General features: G+C 36.2%; 1 protein-coding gene across 3 annotated transcripts in view; it reads right to left on the bottom strand.

The window, feature by feature from the left end:
* LOC123564122 (ubiquitin conjugation factor E4 A-like) overlaps positions 1-16,169 on the bottom strand; it is a 57,107-nt gene extending 40,938 nt beyond the window's left edge. Inside the window, exons 1-3 of one of the 3 annotated variants that reach the window (XM_053536732.1) lie at positions 5,436-5,556; positions 2,521-2,620; positions 1,962-2,081 (exon numbers count right to left, since the gene is read on the bottom strand). In XM_053536732.1, the coding sequence (XP_053392707.1) occupies positions 1,962-2,070 (109 nt within the window). In that variant the 5' untranslated portion in view covers positions 2,071-2,081; positions 2,521-2,620; positions 5,436-5,556. Of the gene's footprint in view, positions 1-1,961; positions 2,082-2,520; positions 2,621-5,435; positions 5,557-16,099 lie in introns of those variants that run through there. The other 2 variants (XM_045357460.2, XM_053536733.1) reach the window with 2 other exon arrangements.
* Positions 16,170-19,315: the final 3,146 nt, after the last annotated feature.

Genomic DNA, 19,315 nt, shown 5'->3' with positions numbered 1-19,315 from the left:
ATATTTCAATTTAACAGGTAATAAGAATGAAATTTTGGAACATCTGACCGAAAACTGGACAATTTCCTTGAGTTAATAAGATATATCTATGCTAAATATGATTTCGACCGTCATATCAGTCCGGCGATTACTTCTTTAGACATTACCGCGATTACTGAACAAAGTTTGGTAACAAAACATAGCAAGGTGTAGTAAATATCTTCAAGAATTTATATGAAGTTCCAATGTTTTTTATTTGAGCGGCCATATTGGACAGATCCAAACACACGGCTACCGGTGTAGTTACCATACAGTGACTGACTCAGTGGCAGAAAAAAAGGAATTTCCTTTTGTACTATGTTGGATTCCACACATCATGCCAAGCCCGCCCGCTTAGCTCAGTAGGGAGAGCGTTGGTCTACAGAACGTGGGGTCGTAGGTTCGATCCCCGGGCGGGGCGTATGTTCTCCGTGACGATTTGATAGAAGACATTGTGTCTGAAATCATTCGTCCTGCACCTCTGATAATCCATGTGGAGAAGTTGGCAGTTACTTGCGGAGAACAGGTTTGTACTGGTACAGAATCCAGGAACACTGGTTAGGTTAACTGCCCGCTGTTACATGACTGAAATATTGTTGAAAAATGGCGTTAAACCCAAAACAAACAAACAAAACAAACACATCATGCCTGTGTCTAGGCAAAAACTAAAATTCTCCTTCACCATCCTTCTAACATAAAATTGCAAACTACTGATCATAACAAAATTCTTTCATTCATTTTAAACATTTTCTTATGCTTTTTCAGTAATAAACTGCATAATTATGTAAACCAAGCACGGAAATCCAACATGTGTAAGTAAAAATGACATCACGACGCTTCAGACGCATATTAGATGGAAGTATTCAGATTTAAACAAGAGCTGTCGGAGGACAGCAACGCTCGACTATTCAACAGCCTTGTCAATTGAATGAATACAAAAGTCGAAAAAGGGGCATAATTTTGTAAAACTGGGAGAAAGGGTTATGGAACCTTCAAAGTGCTTATCAGCTCATAAAGTGAACAAGTGTGTGAAGTTTCAATCCTTTCCCATAAGTGGATACTGAAATACCAGCTTACATACAAAAAATTAACCAAAAACTGCTAAGTCGAAAAAGGGGCATAATTTTGAAAAAGAATGCAAAGTAGAGTTATGGGACCTATACAGTGCATGTCAGATCATGACAGTAAACAAGTGTGTGAAGTTTCAATACATTCCCATTAGTGGGTACTGAGATACCAGCTTACATACAAAACCTTAACCAAGAATTTCTAAGTCGAAAAAGGGGCATAATTTTGTAAAAAAGCAAAATAGAGTTATGGAACCTGTGCAATGTAGGTCAGTTTATCACAGTGAACAAGTGTGTGAAGTTTCAATCCATTCCCACTAGTGGTTACTGAGATACCAGCTTACATACAAAACCTTAACCAAGAATTTCCAAGTCGAAAAGGGGGCATAATTTTGTCAAAAAGCAAAACAGAGTTATGGAACCTGTGCAGTGTAGGTCAGTTTATCACAGTGAATAAGTGTGTGAAGTTTCAATCCATTCCCACAAGTGGTTACTGAGATACCAGCTTACATACAAAACCTTAACCAAATCGGGACGCGGACGCGGACGCAGACGCCGACACATGGGTGAGTCCAATAGCTCTACTATTCTTTGAATAGTCGAGCTAAAAATCACCTGTAATGCTATGATGTTCGTTTTTTAATTGTCAAATGCTTTTCAGTACATGGGGGTATATAATAAAATGGTCATTACAACAGCAGTTTGATCCAAAATACTGTTTTCAGCCATCATAGAATTACCAGCATAGATTACGCTTGAAGCTTGTGTGCATCCGGTGATCCAGGTCCGGCAAAATTGACCTATGTGAAATACACCATCCCAGATTAAGCTACTCTTACAATAACGCTAGTACATTTTTCATAACAAGCGACTTACCATTGTCTTGTTGAGCAAGTTGTTTATTTGCTACAAAAAGCTGTGCTTGGTCAAGACTGGGGAATAAAGCAGCAAATGGATTGTTTGCAATATCATCTTTCTCTGCCATCTCTCTTCAACCTGCAACAATATATTAACCTTTACAAGCCACTTAATTTCTAAAATGGACTTGTCTATCACTCAATTTGGGCAGTACAATTCATTATTCGAAAGGTGCTCACTGAAAATTTCCAGACTGAATAGCCAACAGTACAGACCATGATCACCCTGAACCGATATGTAGGCTTATCTTGGTCTGCACTGGTTGTAAAGGCAGAATCACTTGCCACCAACAGGTTATTTAAGAACCACTATGGTATAAAAGTAGTGCCAAAGTTTCTTGGAAAAACCAGGCTGTCTAGCATACCCCGACAAAAAATTAGGGCTAATTTTAGGGCAATTTGTACAAAAAAATAGGGCTAAAATTAGGAATTTAGTACAATTTTAAGGAAATTTTAGGGCTAAATTTAGGAATTTTCAAATTAAAATATGGAGTTTAAAGACCATGTAATGTGCTTACCTTTATGTGATTGACATAAAAGTAACTCACAAATAGTGCTTTATTTACAGAAAAGACGTCTACCAGCTTTCCACTGTTTTCAGCTATTGTTGGCTGTATCCTGGAAATAAACAGAAATGAGAATTAACTACTTTGACTAAAAGTACACATTAGAAAGAGCACAGTGTCACTAGCTATACACTTACTACGTCTGAGTGTAAAGAGTTTAATTATGGCCTCCTCTTCTCCCCTTATAGCCATCACAATCCACGCCATATTTTTTTATTCTTTAATTTCTTAAACAATGAAACAAGGCCAAAAAGTAAGAAATGCTGTCAACTGGAGTACAGTGTATTGCCAGCAACAGTGCATATCAGAGTACACAAAATGAGAGTGAACTAAGACATGTGTTCAACAAACTCATAACTATGATTAATTTGTACAGAAATTATAACACACTTATCACCAACAAATACATAGTTTTACAACATTCAGCATGGACATCAGGTACTTGATATACTTAGAAAATACAAATTAAACCAGCACATGTCATTAAATTAGCAAATTCACAAAAACTGTTTCCAAGCCATACATTTGTTAACATCAGTGCATGATTGTGAGAAAAATCTCAAGAATCGTCTCCTCTTCACCCTTTTCAGCTATCACATTCCACAATAAACAATTTGTTAATTTGAAGCATTGACAGCTCAAAAAATTGCAGTGGGAAAAAATATACATCTAATAGTCTAATAACAAGAGGACCATGATGGTCCTGAATCACTCACCTCTTCCCACATGACCCAGTTTTGAGTATGACGTTTTTTCTATTATTTGACATAGTGACCTAGTTTTTGAGCTCATGTGACCCAGTTTTGAACTTGACCTAGATATTATGAAGATAAAAATCCTGACCAATTTTCATGAAGATCCACTGAAAAATATGGTCTCTAGACAGGTCACAAGGTTTTTCTATTATTTGACCTATTGACCTAGTTTTCGAAGGTACGTGACCCTGTTTTGAACTTTAACTAGATATCATCAAGGTGAATATTCTCACTAATTTTTATGAAGATCTCATGAAAAATATGGCCTCTAGAGAGGTCACAAGGTTTTTCTATTTTTATACCTACTGGCCTAGTTTTTGACCGCACGTGACCCAGTTTCGAAACTGACCTAGATATCATCAAGGTGAACATTCAGATCAATTTTCATGAAGATCCATTGAAAAATATGGCCTCTAGAGAAGTCAAAAGATTTTAATAATTTTAACCTACTGACCTAGTTTTTGACCGCAGTTGACCCAGTTTCAAATTTGACCTAGATATCATCAAGATGAAGATTCAGACCAACTTTCAAACAGATCCCATGAAAAGTTTGGCCTCTAGAGAGATCACAAGGTTTTTATATTATTTGACCTACTGACCTAGTTTTTAAGGCACGTGACCCAGTTTAAAATTTGACCTAGATATCATCAAGGTGAACATTCTGACCAATTTTTATGGAGATCCATTCACAAGTATGGCCTCTAGAGAGGTCACAAGGTTTTTCTATATTTAGACCTACTGACCTAGTTTTTGATCGCACATGACCCTGTTTCGAACTTGACCTAGATATCATCATGATGAACATTCTGACCAATTTTCATACAGATCCCATGAAAAATATGGCCTTTAGAGAGGTCACAAGGTTTTTCTATTTTTAGACCTACTGACCTAGTTTTTGAAGGCACGTGACCCACTTTCGAACTTGACCTAGATATCATCAAGATGAACATTCAGACCAACTTTCATACAGATCCCCCAAAAAATATGGCCTCAAGAGAGGTCACAAGGTTTTTCTATTATTTGACCTACTGACCTAATTTTTCATGGCACGTGACCCACTTTCAAACTTGACCTAGATATCATCAAGGTGAACATTCTGACTAATTTTCATGAAGATCTCATGAAATATATGGCCTCTAGAGAGGTCACAAGGTTTTTCTATTTTTAGACCTACTGACCTAGTTTTTGACCGCATGTGACCCAGTTTCGAACTTGACCTAGATATCATTAAGATGAACATTCAGATCAATTTTCATACAGATCCCATGAAAAATATGGCCTTCAGAGAGGTCACAAGGTTTTTCTATTATTTGACCTACTGACCTAGTTTTTGACGGCACGTGACCCAGTTTAGGACTTGACCTAGATATCATCAAGGTGAACGTTCTGACCAATTTTCATGAAGACCTTGTGAAATATATGGCCTCTAGAGAGGTCACAAGGTTTTTCTATTTTTAGACCTACTGACCTAGTTTTTGACGGCACATGACCCAGTTTCGAACTTGACGTAGATATCATCAAGGTGAACATTCTGACCAATTTTCATGAAGATCTTGTGAAATATATGGCCTCTAGAGAGGTCACAAGGTTTTTCTATTTTTAGACCTACTGACCTAGTTTTTAAAGGCACGTGACCCACTTTCGAACCTGACCTAGATATCATCAAGATGAACATTCTGACCAACTTTCATAAAGATCCCATGAAAAATGTGACCTCTAGAGTGGTCACAAGCAAAAGTTTACGGACGCACGGACGGACGACGGACACCGCACGATCACAAAAGCTCACCTTGTCACTTTGTGACAGGTGAGCTAAAAATGTTGATGGGCATCAGTTACATATTTGACTAGAAACTTGTATAGCTTGCAAACAATACATACATGTATAAAGAATAAATCTGAACTGTGATCACATATTACATAATTATGAAGAACAGGCCAAGTAAATAATCAGAATTTGACCTGATTTGTTATTATGTCTACACCTATAAACACCTATTAACTAGGTATTACTTCTGCACTATATGTATGCTACACTTCCAGTGAAGGAGCACTAAATATCCCTCAGATAAGCTTCATTGGGAAATAGATCTTTCAAGTATCACATTTTACCTTCAGAAATCCTATCTCTGTCATCTAGTCACAACCAATAACAAGCTGAACACATGGATCCACTGGTAAACTGCTTTGAACTGTGCTAAATTGTTTTTTTCTGAATTAGAACTTTTAAACAACATTTAAAACATTTTCTCTTTTTGATCATTGCAAAAAAGTTAAAAAATTAAGAATCTTTGTGAAAAAATAGGGCCTTTTTAGCCGAATTGAAAAAAAAGGGAAAAAGTAGGAATTTTAGGGATGCTAGACAGCCTGAAAAACGTTACATTATTATGCAGTTCACAGTTCAAAAAGTAAATAGGGAAAGACTTTGTGACTTTAGTCCCCTTTAATGGCACAGAAACAATGCTTGATAAAATAATTTATCGAGAGACACAACAAGCCTTCTTGGTGCTAACTGTGAGAAGTGTATTTCAAGTGTGCATGCAACATGATCTATCCTCATTCATTTGGATTACTTGGCCAGCTTGTATTATGATCTAAGGACAGTGACCAGTAAAATGGTTACCAATCTGACTAAAGTACATCTCCTACTACGCTACGCACAGGATCTGAGAACGACCTATTCATTGCCTCGTTCTGATGACCCTTTCGCTAACCAATCAGAGCCTAACTTACAACATCTTGCAAATCTACCTGTAGCCTTGACTTTTGATATTTACAATTCTTATGTCATAATGTATCAGATAGCCGCCTAGCTCAATCGGTAGGTCACTTGCTTTGTAAGCGAGGGGTCCCGGGTTCGAGCCCTGGAATGACTGCACATTTTTGTTACTCTTTAACATTCAAACAAGTCGTTTGATTGGATAAAATAAAAATAGCAATAGTGGAAATCAAAAATCTACAGAAGACGAATGTGAATGGGTCGTTCTCAGATCTTCGTTTAGAAGATCAAGTACTTTAGTCAGATTGAATGGTTACCACATTGTCATAACATCCTATTATTTGGACTGAGCATAATTCTACCACTACTAGTGGGCTTGCTATATGAAAGCTTACCTATGTGGATTAAAAGACAGATTTATTATAGTACCAAAGCCTCAAACTTACAGAACTGTGAACATGTCATAATTTCATAATTTATTATTTGTAACAGTACTACAAGTGCCTATCTAAAAGGCATGATTCTGCACTAAATTTTCACAAGCATGGCTTATTGTGCATTTACTCGGATATTCTGAATCAATTTTACAAAAATATACAAGTGGTACATGTGGTAGAAAATATACTTTTTTTATATTTAGACCGTCAATAAAAGAAAAGACATTTCTGATTTATGAAATACTAATTTTTTAATACTTTGTAATATTTGTAAAATGTTAACAATGACCCACATTTCAGACAAATTCACCATACCGCAGCAGCCAGTACATGTATTACATTGTTTTAATTAATTATTTCAATACAAGTTAAATTATATCTTCAAATATATGTCAAAATGCACAAAAGGTGTTCTGCAGTTCAACTTTGGGAGAACGCTGGTATCTGTGAACCATTTAGGTTCAAGTTTTAGGTGAATACTGATTAAATCTTATTTGATATTTTATTGCAACAAAATTAGAGATTTAAATAACCCATAATACATAGACAAGAGGGCCATAATGGCCCTATATCGATCAATCAAAAGAATCATGAGAAAATATAGTTGAAATTTTCTTAAAGGTACAGATATGTCAAAATACAACTATAAATTGTTGGTACCATCCATGTTGTACCACAGGAAAGTAGCCTCGGTTTTTCCCTACGGCCAATAATAAAAAAGTTACTAAATAAGCTATTTATAGTAACATAACAGAGTAATAAGTAATTAAAAAAAAATTATTGAAAGTGAACAAAAGAAGGATCTGCCAAATAAAAACAAGAGCACTGCAATGCAACGCAAATGCAGAGCAATATACACACAAAACAAAGTCATGTGACCTTAACCTTGAAGTGAGCCATCCGAAACATGCACTCTGCATATCGTTTTGATGAGGTGAAAATTTGTGTCAGGTTTCTTTGAAATCCTTCAAGGGGTTCAAGAGTTACAGAGGGGAAGGGAAATTGCTAACCAACAGACAGACAGACACCGAGGCGCTAACATAATACGTCTCTTAGGGCGTATAAAAAGGAATTGAGATCTTATGGTGATACAAGTTGTGTGCAAGTTTGGTTAAAATCAAATCATAAATGAAGCTGCTATTGTGCAGACAAAGTCAAAATAGCTAATACTGGCCCTATCAGGGGCCATAACTCTGGAACCCATAAAGGAATCTGGCCAGTTCAAGAAAAGAATCAAGATCTTGTGGTGATACAAGTTGTGTGCAAGTTTAGTTAAAACCAAATCATAAATGAAGCTGCTATTGCACAGACACAGTCAAAATAGCTAATTTTGTCCCTTTCAGGGGTCATAACTCTGAAACCAGTTATGGGATCTGGCCGTCTCAAGAAAGGAAACAAGATCTTATGGTGACACAAGTTTTGTGCAAGTTTGATTCTATTCAAATCATAAATGAAGCTTCTATTGTGCAGACAAGGTAAAAATAGCTAATTTTGACCCTTTCAGGAGTCATAACTCTGGAACCCATAATGGGATCTGGCCAGTTCAAGAAAGGAACTGGGATCTTATGGTGATACAAGTTGTGTGCAAGTTTGGTAAAAATCAAATCACAAATAAAGCTGCTACTGTGCAGAAAAGTCAAAATAGCTAATTTTGGCCCTTTCAGGGAACATAACTCTGCAATCCATAACGGGATCTGGTCAGTTCAAAAAAGGAAGCAAGATTTTATGGTGATACAAGTTGAGTGCAAGTTTGGTTAAAATAAAATCATAAATGAAACCACTATCGTGCAGACAAGACATTGTGGACATGGTGGACAGACGATGGATGACTGACGATCACAAAAGCTCACCCTGTCACTAAGTGACAGGTGAGCTAAACAAGAGCACCGCCTTGCGGGTCCTGACGCTCATCTGATTTTTTTATATAATAGAAATATTATCCTACCCATGATTTTCTTAGTCTAAAAAGGGCCATCATTCTTGCAAAAAGCAGGATAGAGTTATGTTTCTTGATGTACAGCGTCCGCTTATGATGGTGAAAAACTGTTGCAAGTTTTAAAGCAATAGCTTTGATAGTTTATGAGAAAAGCTGACTTAAACATAATACTCAACCAAGAAAACTGATTTTCTAAGCCGAAAAGGGGCAATAATTAATGCAAAAAGCAGGATGGAGTTATGTTTCTTGCTGTACAGGGTCAGCTTATGATGGTGAACAAGTGTTGCAAGTTTCAAAGCAATAGCTTTGATAGTTTAAGAGAAAAAGTTGACCTAAACATAAAACTTAACCAAGAAATCTGATATCTTCTAAGTCCAAAAGGGGCCATAAATCTTGCAAAAAGCAGGATAGAGTTATGTTTCTTGCTGTACATGGTCAGCTTATGATGGTGAACAAGTGTTGCAAGTTTTAAAGCAATAGCTTTGATAGTTTAGGAGAAAAGTTGACCTAAACATAAAACTTAACCAAATCTATATGCCCCCACCACTCATGGGGGGTCCCGTCACAGCAAGTTTCTTTACTCTAGCACCTGTATTTGCAAATGGAATTTTAATTTTGTGGTTGTTTAGAAATCATTGTAAGTCATTTGTTTTTCTAAGTCCACAAAAAAACTCCTTACCAGGTAGAGATACCTTAAAATACACCTAAAATTTGAAAGTAACATCCCTGTTGTACCACAGAAAAGTGGTCTTGTTTTCTCCCTACGGTCAATTATAAAAAAGTTACAATATAAGTTATTAGTATAGTAACAACTAAGGGAAGATAATCTTAAAAAAAAAAAAAAAAAAAAAAAAAAAAATCCAAAAAAAAATTGTAAGTCCACACAAAAATCTTTACTAGGTAGAGATTAGTCAAAATACACCTCATAATTGGATGTAGCATGCATGTTGTACTACAGAAAAGTGGTCTCGATTTTTCCCTACAACTAGTAATGAAAAAGTTACAATATAAGCTATTTATAGTAACAACAAGAGATCACAGAGTGATCTTGGCGCCCACCAATGTGCCATTATTGAGTTTCCAAATTTCAAGACTTATTGACTAGCTCAAAGTCAAATTTCATTTCTGTACACAACACAAATCTATGCATGTGGTCCAAATTTGAAGCCTGTACCTTCAAAAATGTGAAAGTAGGTCACTAGGTCAATGTCAAGGTCAAAGTTTGTTTCGGTACACAAAACTATGCATGTGGTCCTAAATATGAAGCCTGTAGCTACAGAAATGTGAAAGTAGGTCACTAGGTCAATCTTAAGGTCAAAGTTCATTTCGGTACACAAAACTATGCAAGTGATCCAAATTTGAAGGCTGTAGCTTGAGAAATGTAAAAGTAGGTCACTAGGTCAAAATCCAGGTCAAATTTTACTTCGGAATACAAAACTATGCATGTGGTCCAAATCTGAAGCCTGTACCTTCAAAAATGTGAAAGTAGGTCACTAGGTCAATGTAAAGGTCAAAGTTTGTTTTGGTACACAAAACTATGCATGCGGTCCAAATTTGAAGGCTGTAGCTTGAGAAATGTAAAAGTAGGTCACTAGGTCAAAATCCAGGTCATATTTTATTTCGGAATACAAAACTATGCATGTGGTCCAAATATGAAGCCTGTACCTTAAAAATGTGAAAGTAGGTCACTAGGTCAATGTAAAGGTCAAAGGTCATTTCAGTACACAAAACTATGCAAGTGGTCCAAATTTGAAGGCTGTAGCTTAAGAAATGTAAAAGTAGGTCACTAGGTCAAAATCAATGTCAAATTTTATTTCAGAATACAAAACTATGCATGTGGTCCAAATTTGAAGCCTGTATCTTCAAAAATGTGAAAGTAGGTTACTAGGTCAATGTCAAGGTCAAAGTTTTTTTCGGTACACAAAACTATGCATGTAGTCCAAATTTGAAGGCTGTAGCTTGAGAAATGTGAAAGTAGGTCAATAGGTCAAAATCAATGTCAAATTTCATTTTGAAACACAAAACTATGCATATGGTCCAAATTTGATGCCTGTACCTTCAAAAATGTGAAAGTAGGTCACTAGGTCAAAATAAAGGTCAAAGTTTTTTCCAGTGCACAAAATTATGCATGTGGTCCAAATTTGAAGGCTGTAGCTACAGAAATGTGAAAGTAGGTCACTAGGTCAAAATCAAGGTCAACTCATGTCAAGGTTCATCTTGCCACTCAAAAATATGCATGTGGTCCAAGTTTGAATGTTGTAGTTACTGACAAGAACATTTTAAAAGCTTTTCCCTATATAAGTCTATATGAACCATGTGACCCCCGGGGCGGGGCCATATTTAACCCTAGGAGGATAATTTGAACAAACTTGGTAGAGAACCACTAGATGATGCTACATAACAAGTATCAAAGCCCTAGGCTATGTGGTTTGGACAAGAAGATTTTCAAAGTTTTTCCCTATATAAGTCTATGTAAACCATATGACCCCCTGGGCGGGGCCATATTTGACCCTAGGGGTATAATTTGAACAATCTTAGTTGAAGACCACTAGATGATGTCACATACAAAATATCAAAGCCCTAGGCCCTGTGGTTTTGGACAAGAGGTTATTCAAAGTTTTTCCCTATATAAGTCTATATAAACCATGTGACCCCCAGGGCGGGGCCATATTTGACTCCAGAGAAATAATTTGAATCATCTTGGTAGAGGACCACTAGATGATGCTTCATACCAAATATCAAAGCCCTAGGCTCTGTGGTTTTGGACAAGAAGGTTTTCAAAGTTTTTCCCTATATAAATCTATATAAATTATAGAAATAAACAAAGGGCCATAACTCACTCATAAATTGTTGAACCAGTCTGATTTTCAGGGGGACACAACTAGGGTACCAATACATCATTCTGACAAAGTTTGGTCAAAATCCCCCCAGTAGTTTCTGAGGAGATGCGATAACGAGAAATTGTTAACGGACGGACGGACGGACGGACGGACGGACGGAATGACGGACGGACGGACCACGGACACAGAGTGATTTTAATAGCCCACCATCTGATGATGGTGGGCTAACAAAGGGAAGTAATTCTAAAGAAGGGAAAGTTCTGCGCAAGACACTTCGTCTCATAATGGTGTATAATTGTGCCAAGTTAAATCAAAATCCCTCCATGCATGAAGAAGAAATGCTTCGGACAAAGTCATTCTTGTATCTGACCTTTGGCCTCTAAGTGTGACACTGACCTTTGAACTAGGGACCTGGTTCTTGCGCATGACACACCGCCTCGTGGTGGTGAACATTTGTGCAAAGTTATATCAAAATCCCTCTATGCATGAAGAAGAAATGCTCCGGACAAGGTTTTCATTCTTGTATCCTTTGACCTCTAAGTGTGACCTTGACCTAAGACCTAGGGACCTGGTTCTTGCGCATGACACTCCGCCTCGTGGTGATGAACATTTGTGCCAAGTTAAATCAAAATCCCTCCATGCATGAAGAAGAAATGCTTCGGACAAAGTCATTCTTGTATCTGACCTTTGGCCTCTGTGACCTTGACCTTTGACCTAGGGACCTGGTTCTTGCGCATGACACTCCGCCTCGTGGTGGTGAACATTTGTGCAAAGTTATATCAAAATCCCTCTATGCATGAAGAAGATATGCTCCGGACAAAGTTTTCTTTCTTGTATCCTTTGACCTCTAAGTGTGACCTTGACCTTAGAGCTAGGGACCTGGTTCTTGCGCATGACACTCCGTCTCATGATGATGAACAATTGTGCCAACTTTCATCAAAATCCCTCCAAGCATGAAGAAGATATGCTCCGGACAAAGTCATTCTTGAATTTGACCTTTGACCTCTAAGTGTGACCTTGACCTTAGACCTAGAGACCTGGTTTTTGTGCATGACACTCCGTCTCATGATGGTGAACAACTGTGCCAAGTTTCATCCAAATCCCTTCATGCATGTAGAAGATATGCTCCGGACAAAGTCTGTGGACGCCGCCCGCCCGCCAGCCAGGGGCGTTCCCATAATACGTCCCGTTTTTCAAACGGGCGTATAAAAAGGCCTTAAGATTCATCTACAATGATTATCATTCAGATTATGAAGAGCTATTAAGGTATTGGACCCATAATAGAGTACCTCCTTTTTGAAGAGTATTCTATTCCTACCATAAACCTACTTTGACTGCAATTTTCAGGGGGACGTAGGTTCAAGCCCCACTGGGACCAAAATTTTTTTTCTCCATATTTTCCTTTTTTTCTAGTAAGTTTTTACTTCTTTCAAGACTTATTATGGATGTATTGTACAAAAGTGGAAAATTTTCATTTTATACATGTGTAAGCGATTTCTTGCTGTTCAAAGTGAATTTACCTCTGAATCAGGAGGGGAAGAGTCAGATATCTTTAAAAATACTGAGTTACGTACACTAAAAGTTCTCTATTTTGCCTTTATTCTTTAGGTTACATATTATGGAAGAAATGCAGTAAGGTTTTACTTCTGCCCCAAGGTTATTTTTGAATGAAGTGAGCAAAATTCAAAACAGACCCACTGGATTCGACCTTATTTTTTCAATGTTGGAGTTAGAATTCTGTCTCATTAAATCTGTTTACCTGAGGCATCCTAGAAAAAAATGATATTTACAGTTTTATTTTGTGTTTTATAATTGTTTAACAATAGTTTGAAGTTTCTTTTAGCATAATCAATGCTGTATTAAATTCTCTGCAAATGTTTTAGATAGTGGCCATCACATTGAAATTTGTCTCTACTTGAGCTTGAGGAAATACCATAAATTATACAAAATTTACAAAAAAAGGCACGGTAAAAGTTGTTTAAAATTTGCAACACAGTGCGAAACATGGTCAACTTTAAGAATATACCAAGCAAATGCCATTTTTTAAACATTACTATTTGGGGCCAATACCTTAAGTAAATCCAAACTCCCAACTTTAACAAGAGCAGTGCCTTGCGGGTGCTGATGCTCATCTGATTTTTTGGTATAATAGAAATATTATCCTACCCATGATTTTCTAAGTCTAAAAAGGGCAATCATTCTTGCAAAAAGCAGGATAGAGTTATGTTTTTTGGTGTACAGCGTCCACTTATGATGGTGAAAAACTGTTGCAAGTTTTAAAGCAATAGCTTTGATAGTTTATGAGAAAAGCTGACTTAAACATAATACTCAACCAAGAAAACTGATTTTCTAAGTCCAAAAGGGGCAATAATTACTGCAAAAAGCAGGATGGAGTTATGTTTCTTGCTGTATATGGTCAGCTTATGATGGTGAACAAGTGTTGAAAGTTTCAAAGCAATAGCTTTAATAGTTTAAGAGAAAAAGTTGACCTAAACATAAAACTTAACCAAGAAATCTGATATTTTCTAAGTACAAAAGGGACCATAAATCTTGCAAAAAGTAGGATGGAGTTATGTTTCTTGCTGTACAGGGTCAGCTTATGATGGTGAAGAAGTGTTCCAAGTTTCAAAGCAATAGCTTTGACAGTTTAGCAGAAAAGCTGACCTAAACATGAAACTTAACCAGGCAACGCCAACGCAGACACCGATCAAGTTATGACAATAACTCACCATTTTTTTCTAAAAAATCAGATGAGCTAAAAGTTAGACAGTTAAGGTAGTTCTGCACGTTAGGATCGAAATTTCTTCTACAATGTAGAATTTGATTAAACTCTGATTTTTCAAAACTTTGGAATATACCAAGAAAATTCAGAAAATAAAAAAGATTGGGTCACGTGCTTGATTTTTTGCTAGACTGATTTGAAAAATTTCGACCTCACGCAAGTTTTCATAATGGGAGTCTATGGGAAAAACGCAATTTTCAAAACATTTTCGCGAATAGAAATATTTCTACAATGTAGATTTTAATGAAACTTCTTACAGTCATAAATAAACATATGGCCTATAATAAGGTGAAATAAAATGTATAGGTCCGTGTGCTTATTTTTGAGATATGTGGCTACGATTAAAGTGAACTGCCTATTTCAAGCTAATTTTAAGACATATTTTTTGAATTATTTAAAGTGTAAAATGTTTTAATATCATATTTTAACTTTAGAAAGATAGTAACAGTACCATTTTAATACATTTATTCACAGGTTGCCCTTAATTCATAAACTGATTTTCGTTTCCGTAAGCCGAATCCAGGCATTATTCTACATTTTCCAGAAAAGTGACGTTACGCCATCACTTCCGGTTTTTCAAACGTGCAGAACTACCTTAAGATATATGGCTATAGAAACTTTCAAGATAATTAACAAGCAGTCACCATCTTATCTTCATGATTTTGTTAAAATAAAAAATAATTCTTATTCTTCTAGATACACAAACACTGCTGAAATCCCACAGGTAAGAAGCACAAGATATGGTCTCAAATCTTTCCGTTCCACGGCACCCATACTCTGAAACTCATTACCCCAACATTTCAGAGATGTTACAGGGCTAAATCAGTTCTGGAGTCTGATTAGCTCGTGGGACGGGCAGAGTTGTAGATGCTCTTGTTGCTCTAATTAAATTATTTTTGTTATTTTTCAGTTCTTGCTTTTCCTGCCCTCTGTCAACCAATATGTTTTTTTGTGGTTATAATGCAGTAATTCGGTCCAAAATGTGCTTCCGTGGTGTAGTCGAAAGAAGTCCCTAATAGGACATGTTTCATGCTAATACTCGCATGTTTTCGAGTTGTATACTTGAAAACGAAAGTAGGGTGTTTATTCTGTGGACCGCTTTCTGAAATGCGTTAATATGAGGGTACCTGACTTCAGTTAACTTGCATTTCACTGCATACTATTCAACACCCCTTTTTCTTTTCGTTTTCTTGAAGCAAATGTATGGATATCTTGTGGAAAATAGGTCTACGACGGAGTGAAAATCTAGAAACTGTAACAAAATTGTTCTGAAGTAGCTGAATTTTATATGAAACAAAGAACAATTTCTTTTATTGGTATATAGACTTGTTTTTTTTTCTAGTATATGCATGTGCTGTTTGCTTTGTTCTTGTTGCTCTCATATAATTTCTGTTATATTCACTCTTGCTTTTTCCGCCCTCTGTCAAACATTTAGTGTTTAGTTTACTCAGTATTATTCATATGCTGATTGCTTGTATTTAATTATGCACATTTTAGTTGCTCAGTGATTTGCTTTATTTTTTAGTCTGTAGCATGTCTGCTCTTAAGTAGAAAGCTTCTTTTATTGACTTCTGAAATACAGCTGTTAATCAGTCCATAACAAATCTGATTTGATGTGGTAGACGTCTTAAACCATTTTCTAAGAACGCATTAGTGATCTTTTTCAGTTCAGTGTTTTAACACCTATTTGCTTTTAACTAGCTTTTAGGCCAAGATTAACAGATCTATATATGTACAGTATTTCAGGTTTAACCAATTTGTATGTATAACTCATGTACTATTTATAAACTTTGATTTGCTAATGTTGTAACTCTTTAAATAGTTACGTCTTTATTATGTTATTAAATATACTATTGTTATTTATGTCGGTCAATAGCTATACATAGCTAATGTTGTCTGTATATTAACACCGACTTTAAATAAAATTTGTATCTTGTACTGTATCTTGTATCTACAGACATGATTGTACTGGCTATTCACATATGCTTCTGCCCAGGTAAAGAAAGGGATTTAAAAAAATGATTTAAGACAGTAAAAAGACTGAATGGGGCCATTCTTTTACCTATTTCTATGTATTTATTTTCGCTTTCAGAGAACACGTCACTCCATTCACGAGTCGATGGAAATAACTAAACATATCCAAATGGTATTGAATGACTGGTACTGCTTTTATCATGGGAAATAAGATTGAAGACCGGGTACAAGCAGGTACTCTTCACATTGGAGGATTTTGTAAGTTCGGCACCAACTTTCAAAAAAGTAAACATGGAAACACAATTGTCGCATTTGCCCGATTCTGGAAACCCATGGGCCAATCAAGATAAATCTTTGACTGCTCTTAGAAAGCCCTTCTCCTCGGGAAACGGACTGGTCACGTTGCAAATGTGAGAATGTGCTGTTCATTATTATAAATATATAAAAGAGTAAGAAATGCTGCAAATGAGTGTATTAAAAAAAGTAAGAGAAGCTATGAAAAAATGATCTCACAAAAAGCAAAAACGGAACCAAAACACTTCTGGAGATATGTTAAAAACAAAACAAAGTTGAAGGTGATGTATTTAATTTGAAAAATGATGACTTGGTGAAATCCAATAAGGAGAAGGCTGAACCACAGGCACCAGTATCGGACCTGGGACAAAAATATGTTTGTTTTCATCCTAAATGAGTTCAAAATGAAAAATATGTAGTGAAATATGAGCCCCCTTCAAAATATACATATGTCTACAGTAGAAATTTCAAAGCAACAAAAAAAAATTGAATGTGCTCAAAAGTCTTGTGCAGAATGAAAAGGATTCACTGGATCATCTTAAAATGGTAAAAGGGCATTTTTCTGTACGTAATGTGACCAAAAGAGATGAAAATGCGAAAGTTACGCGTAAAAGTCTTAGAACACTACAAAGTTCTTACCTGAAAGCAGAAGCGAATGTTGGAATCTGTGAATGCTGAGAATAAGGAACTTCAATCAAAACTTCAGCACTTTGAATCTGGTGATTTGACTCTTGCCAGTGCTAATGAGCAACTAAGGGAAGCAAGCCATAAAAAGATGAAATCTCAAAAGCTAGTAAGTTACTACAAAAGTGAATTGCGAAAACTTTGTGATAAGGACACAGATGAAAATATTAAGCAAGAACTACGGAAGAAACAAGATGAAATAGATTTTCTGACTAGTGAAAACGAAATGTTAAATATGTAATGAGAAACGATGATGGGTCATTCAGTAACAATCTCCATTTGTGTGTGATGGAACTGTTTGGTTTAGAAATTGGCATGGAGAAAATTCCGGATGCAATTGCAGCTGTCAGTAAACACCTGTTCAACTATACATTTCAGAAAATGGATTTACCAACGGCAAGCACTGTACGTAACATCGTAGATGAAGGACATTATTTGGCAAAGAGTTTTATAGCGAAACAAATAGAAAATGCGCATAATATAGGAATAAGCAGAGATGGTACGACGCGGAAGAAGGAAAAAATTGTCGACACGTCTGTCACATTAGACACAGGGGAGATAATGAGCCTTGGCTTTACCAAAGTACCGTGTGAAACGGCAGAGGTAATAAACAACGTCACTAAAAACCAAATGTCTGAGCTGGCAGAAACAATGACTGGTGCTGATGATGAAAACTGTTCACAAGGGGAGACAACTGATCAGTTTATTGCAAATTCACTTGAGAAACTATCTTGCGGACAAACTACTGAACGAGTGGCGTGATAGTGTACTTGCTAACTGTAACAGTGATACTGAAAAACAAGCTGTGTTTCAGTTTCACTGTATGGCTCATGCAGGGCCATCACCGGCTTCGAAAAAGTGGTCCGGCCATGGGACGTCGAAGGCGTCCCGCGAGTGCCGAAGGTAGGAGAGGGGGGAGAGCTCGAAAGGGGGGTTTTAAGATTTGGGATGCCTGTAAGTGCATTTTCCTTGCATCTTGAAAGCATTTTCCATTTAGATTTTCAGTCAATTTTATAACAGTTTTCAAGGATAACTATCCGACATTTGCCCAATGAATGTTGATGCATTACTCTTCTGAGTAGGACTGGGACGATTACTCGGTTAATCGGATCTGATTCGATTATTATGTGAAACCGGTTTCAATTTTGCAAAACCAGTAATCGCTCTCAAACAATAAACATCACGAGTCGTACTTTATCTTTATACATTTCTTTAACCAGCACATAGATCCACAGTATATTTCCGCAAAAACACATCGACTGAACATAATCAATAGTCTCAGATTTGCATGTCGTGATATATTTGAAATAAAATACACCAAAATATGATTTATTAATTGTCACACTGCTTGCAAACGATCAAGTTGGTAAGTTCCTAATGAAGTCAGCTACTGGAAGTACATTGATAGGTCATCAGAAAGAGCATTTTCAATATGGCGGCCAATTAACCGGTTCGATTCGATTTCAAACAAATGATTAACCGGTTTCAAAATTTTGAAATCGTCCCAGCCCTACTTCTGAGTGTCAGCCAATACAAAAGAAAACTATTTCGACCCCTCTTTGAGTCTCATCAGACGGGGGCATTAATAATGAAGGCTTTATCAAGATTCGAACTTGACAACTTGCCGTCTATCCCTTTACTCCATACAGATACAATAGTATTGATTATTGATACCCAATACACTCAGTAGCATTATCTGTACACTATCTCCATACAGGTTATTGGAGAAAAATGCAAAATTTATACCTGTGTTACTCAGATCAAAATTAGTTTATGAATACTTGTTTTAACCATTTAGCATCCAACATAATTTATTTTTAGAATTAAATTTCCTTTCTGATGGTATAATTTTCATAATTTTGTGATAAATATTTTTCACAATAGAAAGCTACAAACCTAAGACTTTAGAATATTATTATAATTTAGCTGTTTTATGCATGTGATACAACAGAAAAGAAATATTTTTACTGTTACAAATGCACAATTTTATTAATTGAAGGTAAATGAAAGACTAGAAAGGTCTGTATTAAGTGATTTTCAAAATAAGCAAACCCATTTAATTATAATCATTAAAATCTACACCCCTACCAAACTTACAGAACTTCATAGATCATAAAATTAATTAATTACATAATGTTTTGATAAGAAGCACTGATCAAAGACACTTTCTATAAAATTTGTTGATCCACATCATAAATAATGATGCAAACAACACCCTAATTGCTTTGTTTTGACAGCTGTGCACAATAAACACACTTCCAAGGGGTCCAGGTCAATTAGCATAAATTCCATATGTTGACAAGTGATCTATGGATTTTAATGGTTG

Source organism: Mercenaria mercenaria, chromosome 2, assembly GCF_021730395.1.
Source record: "Mercenaria mercenaria strain notata chromosome 2, MADL_Memer_1, whole genome shotgun sequence".
In the NCBI taxonomy this organism is placed as follows: Eukaryota; Metazoa; Mollusca; class Bivalvia; order Venerida; family Veneridae; genus Mercenaria; species Mercenaria mercenaria.
This window is presented reverse-complemented; position numbering and strand designations above follow the sequence as displayed.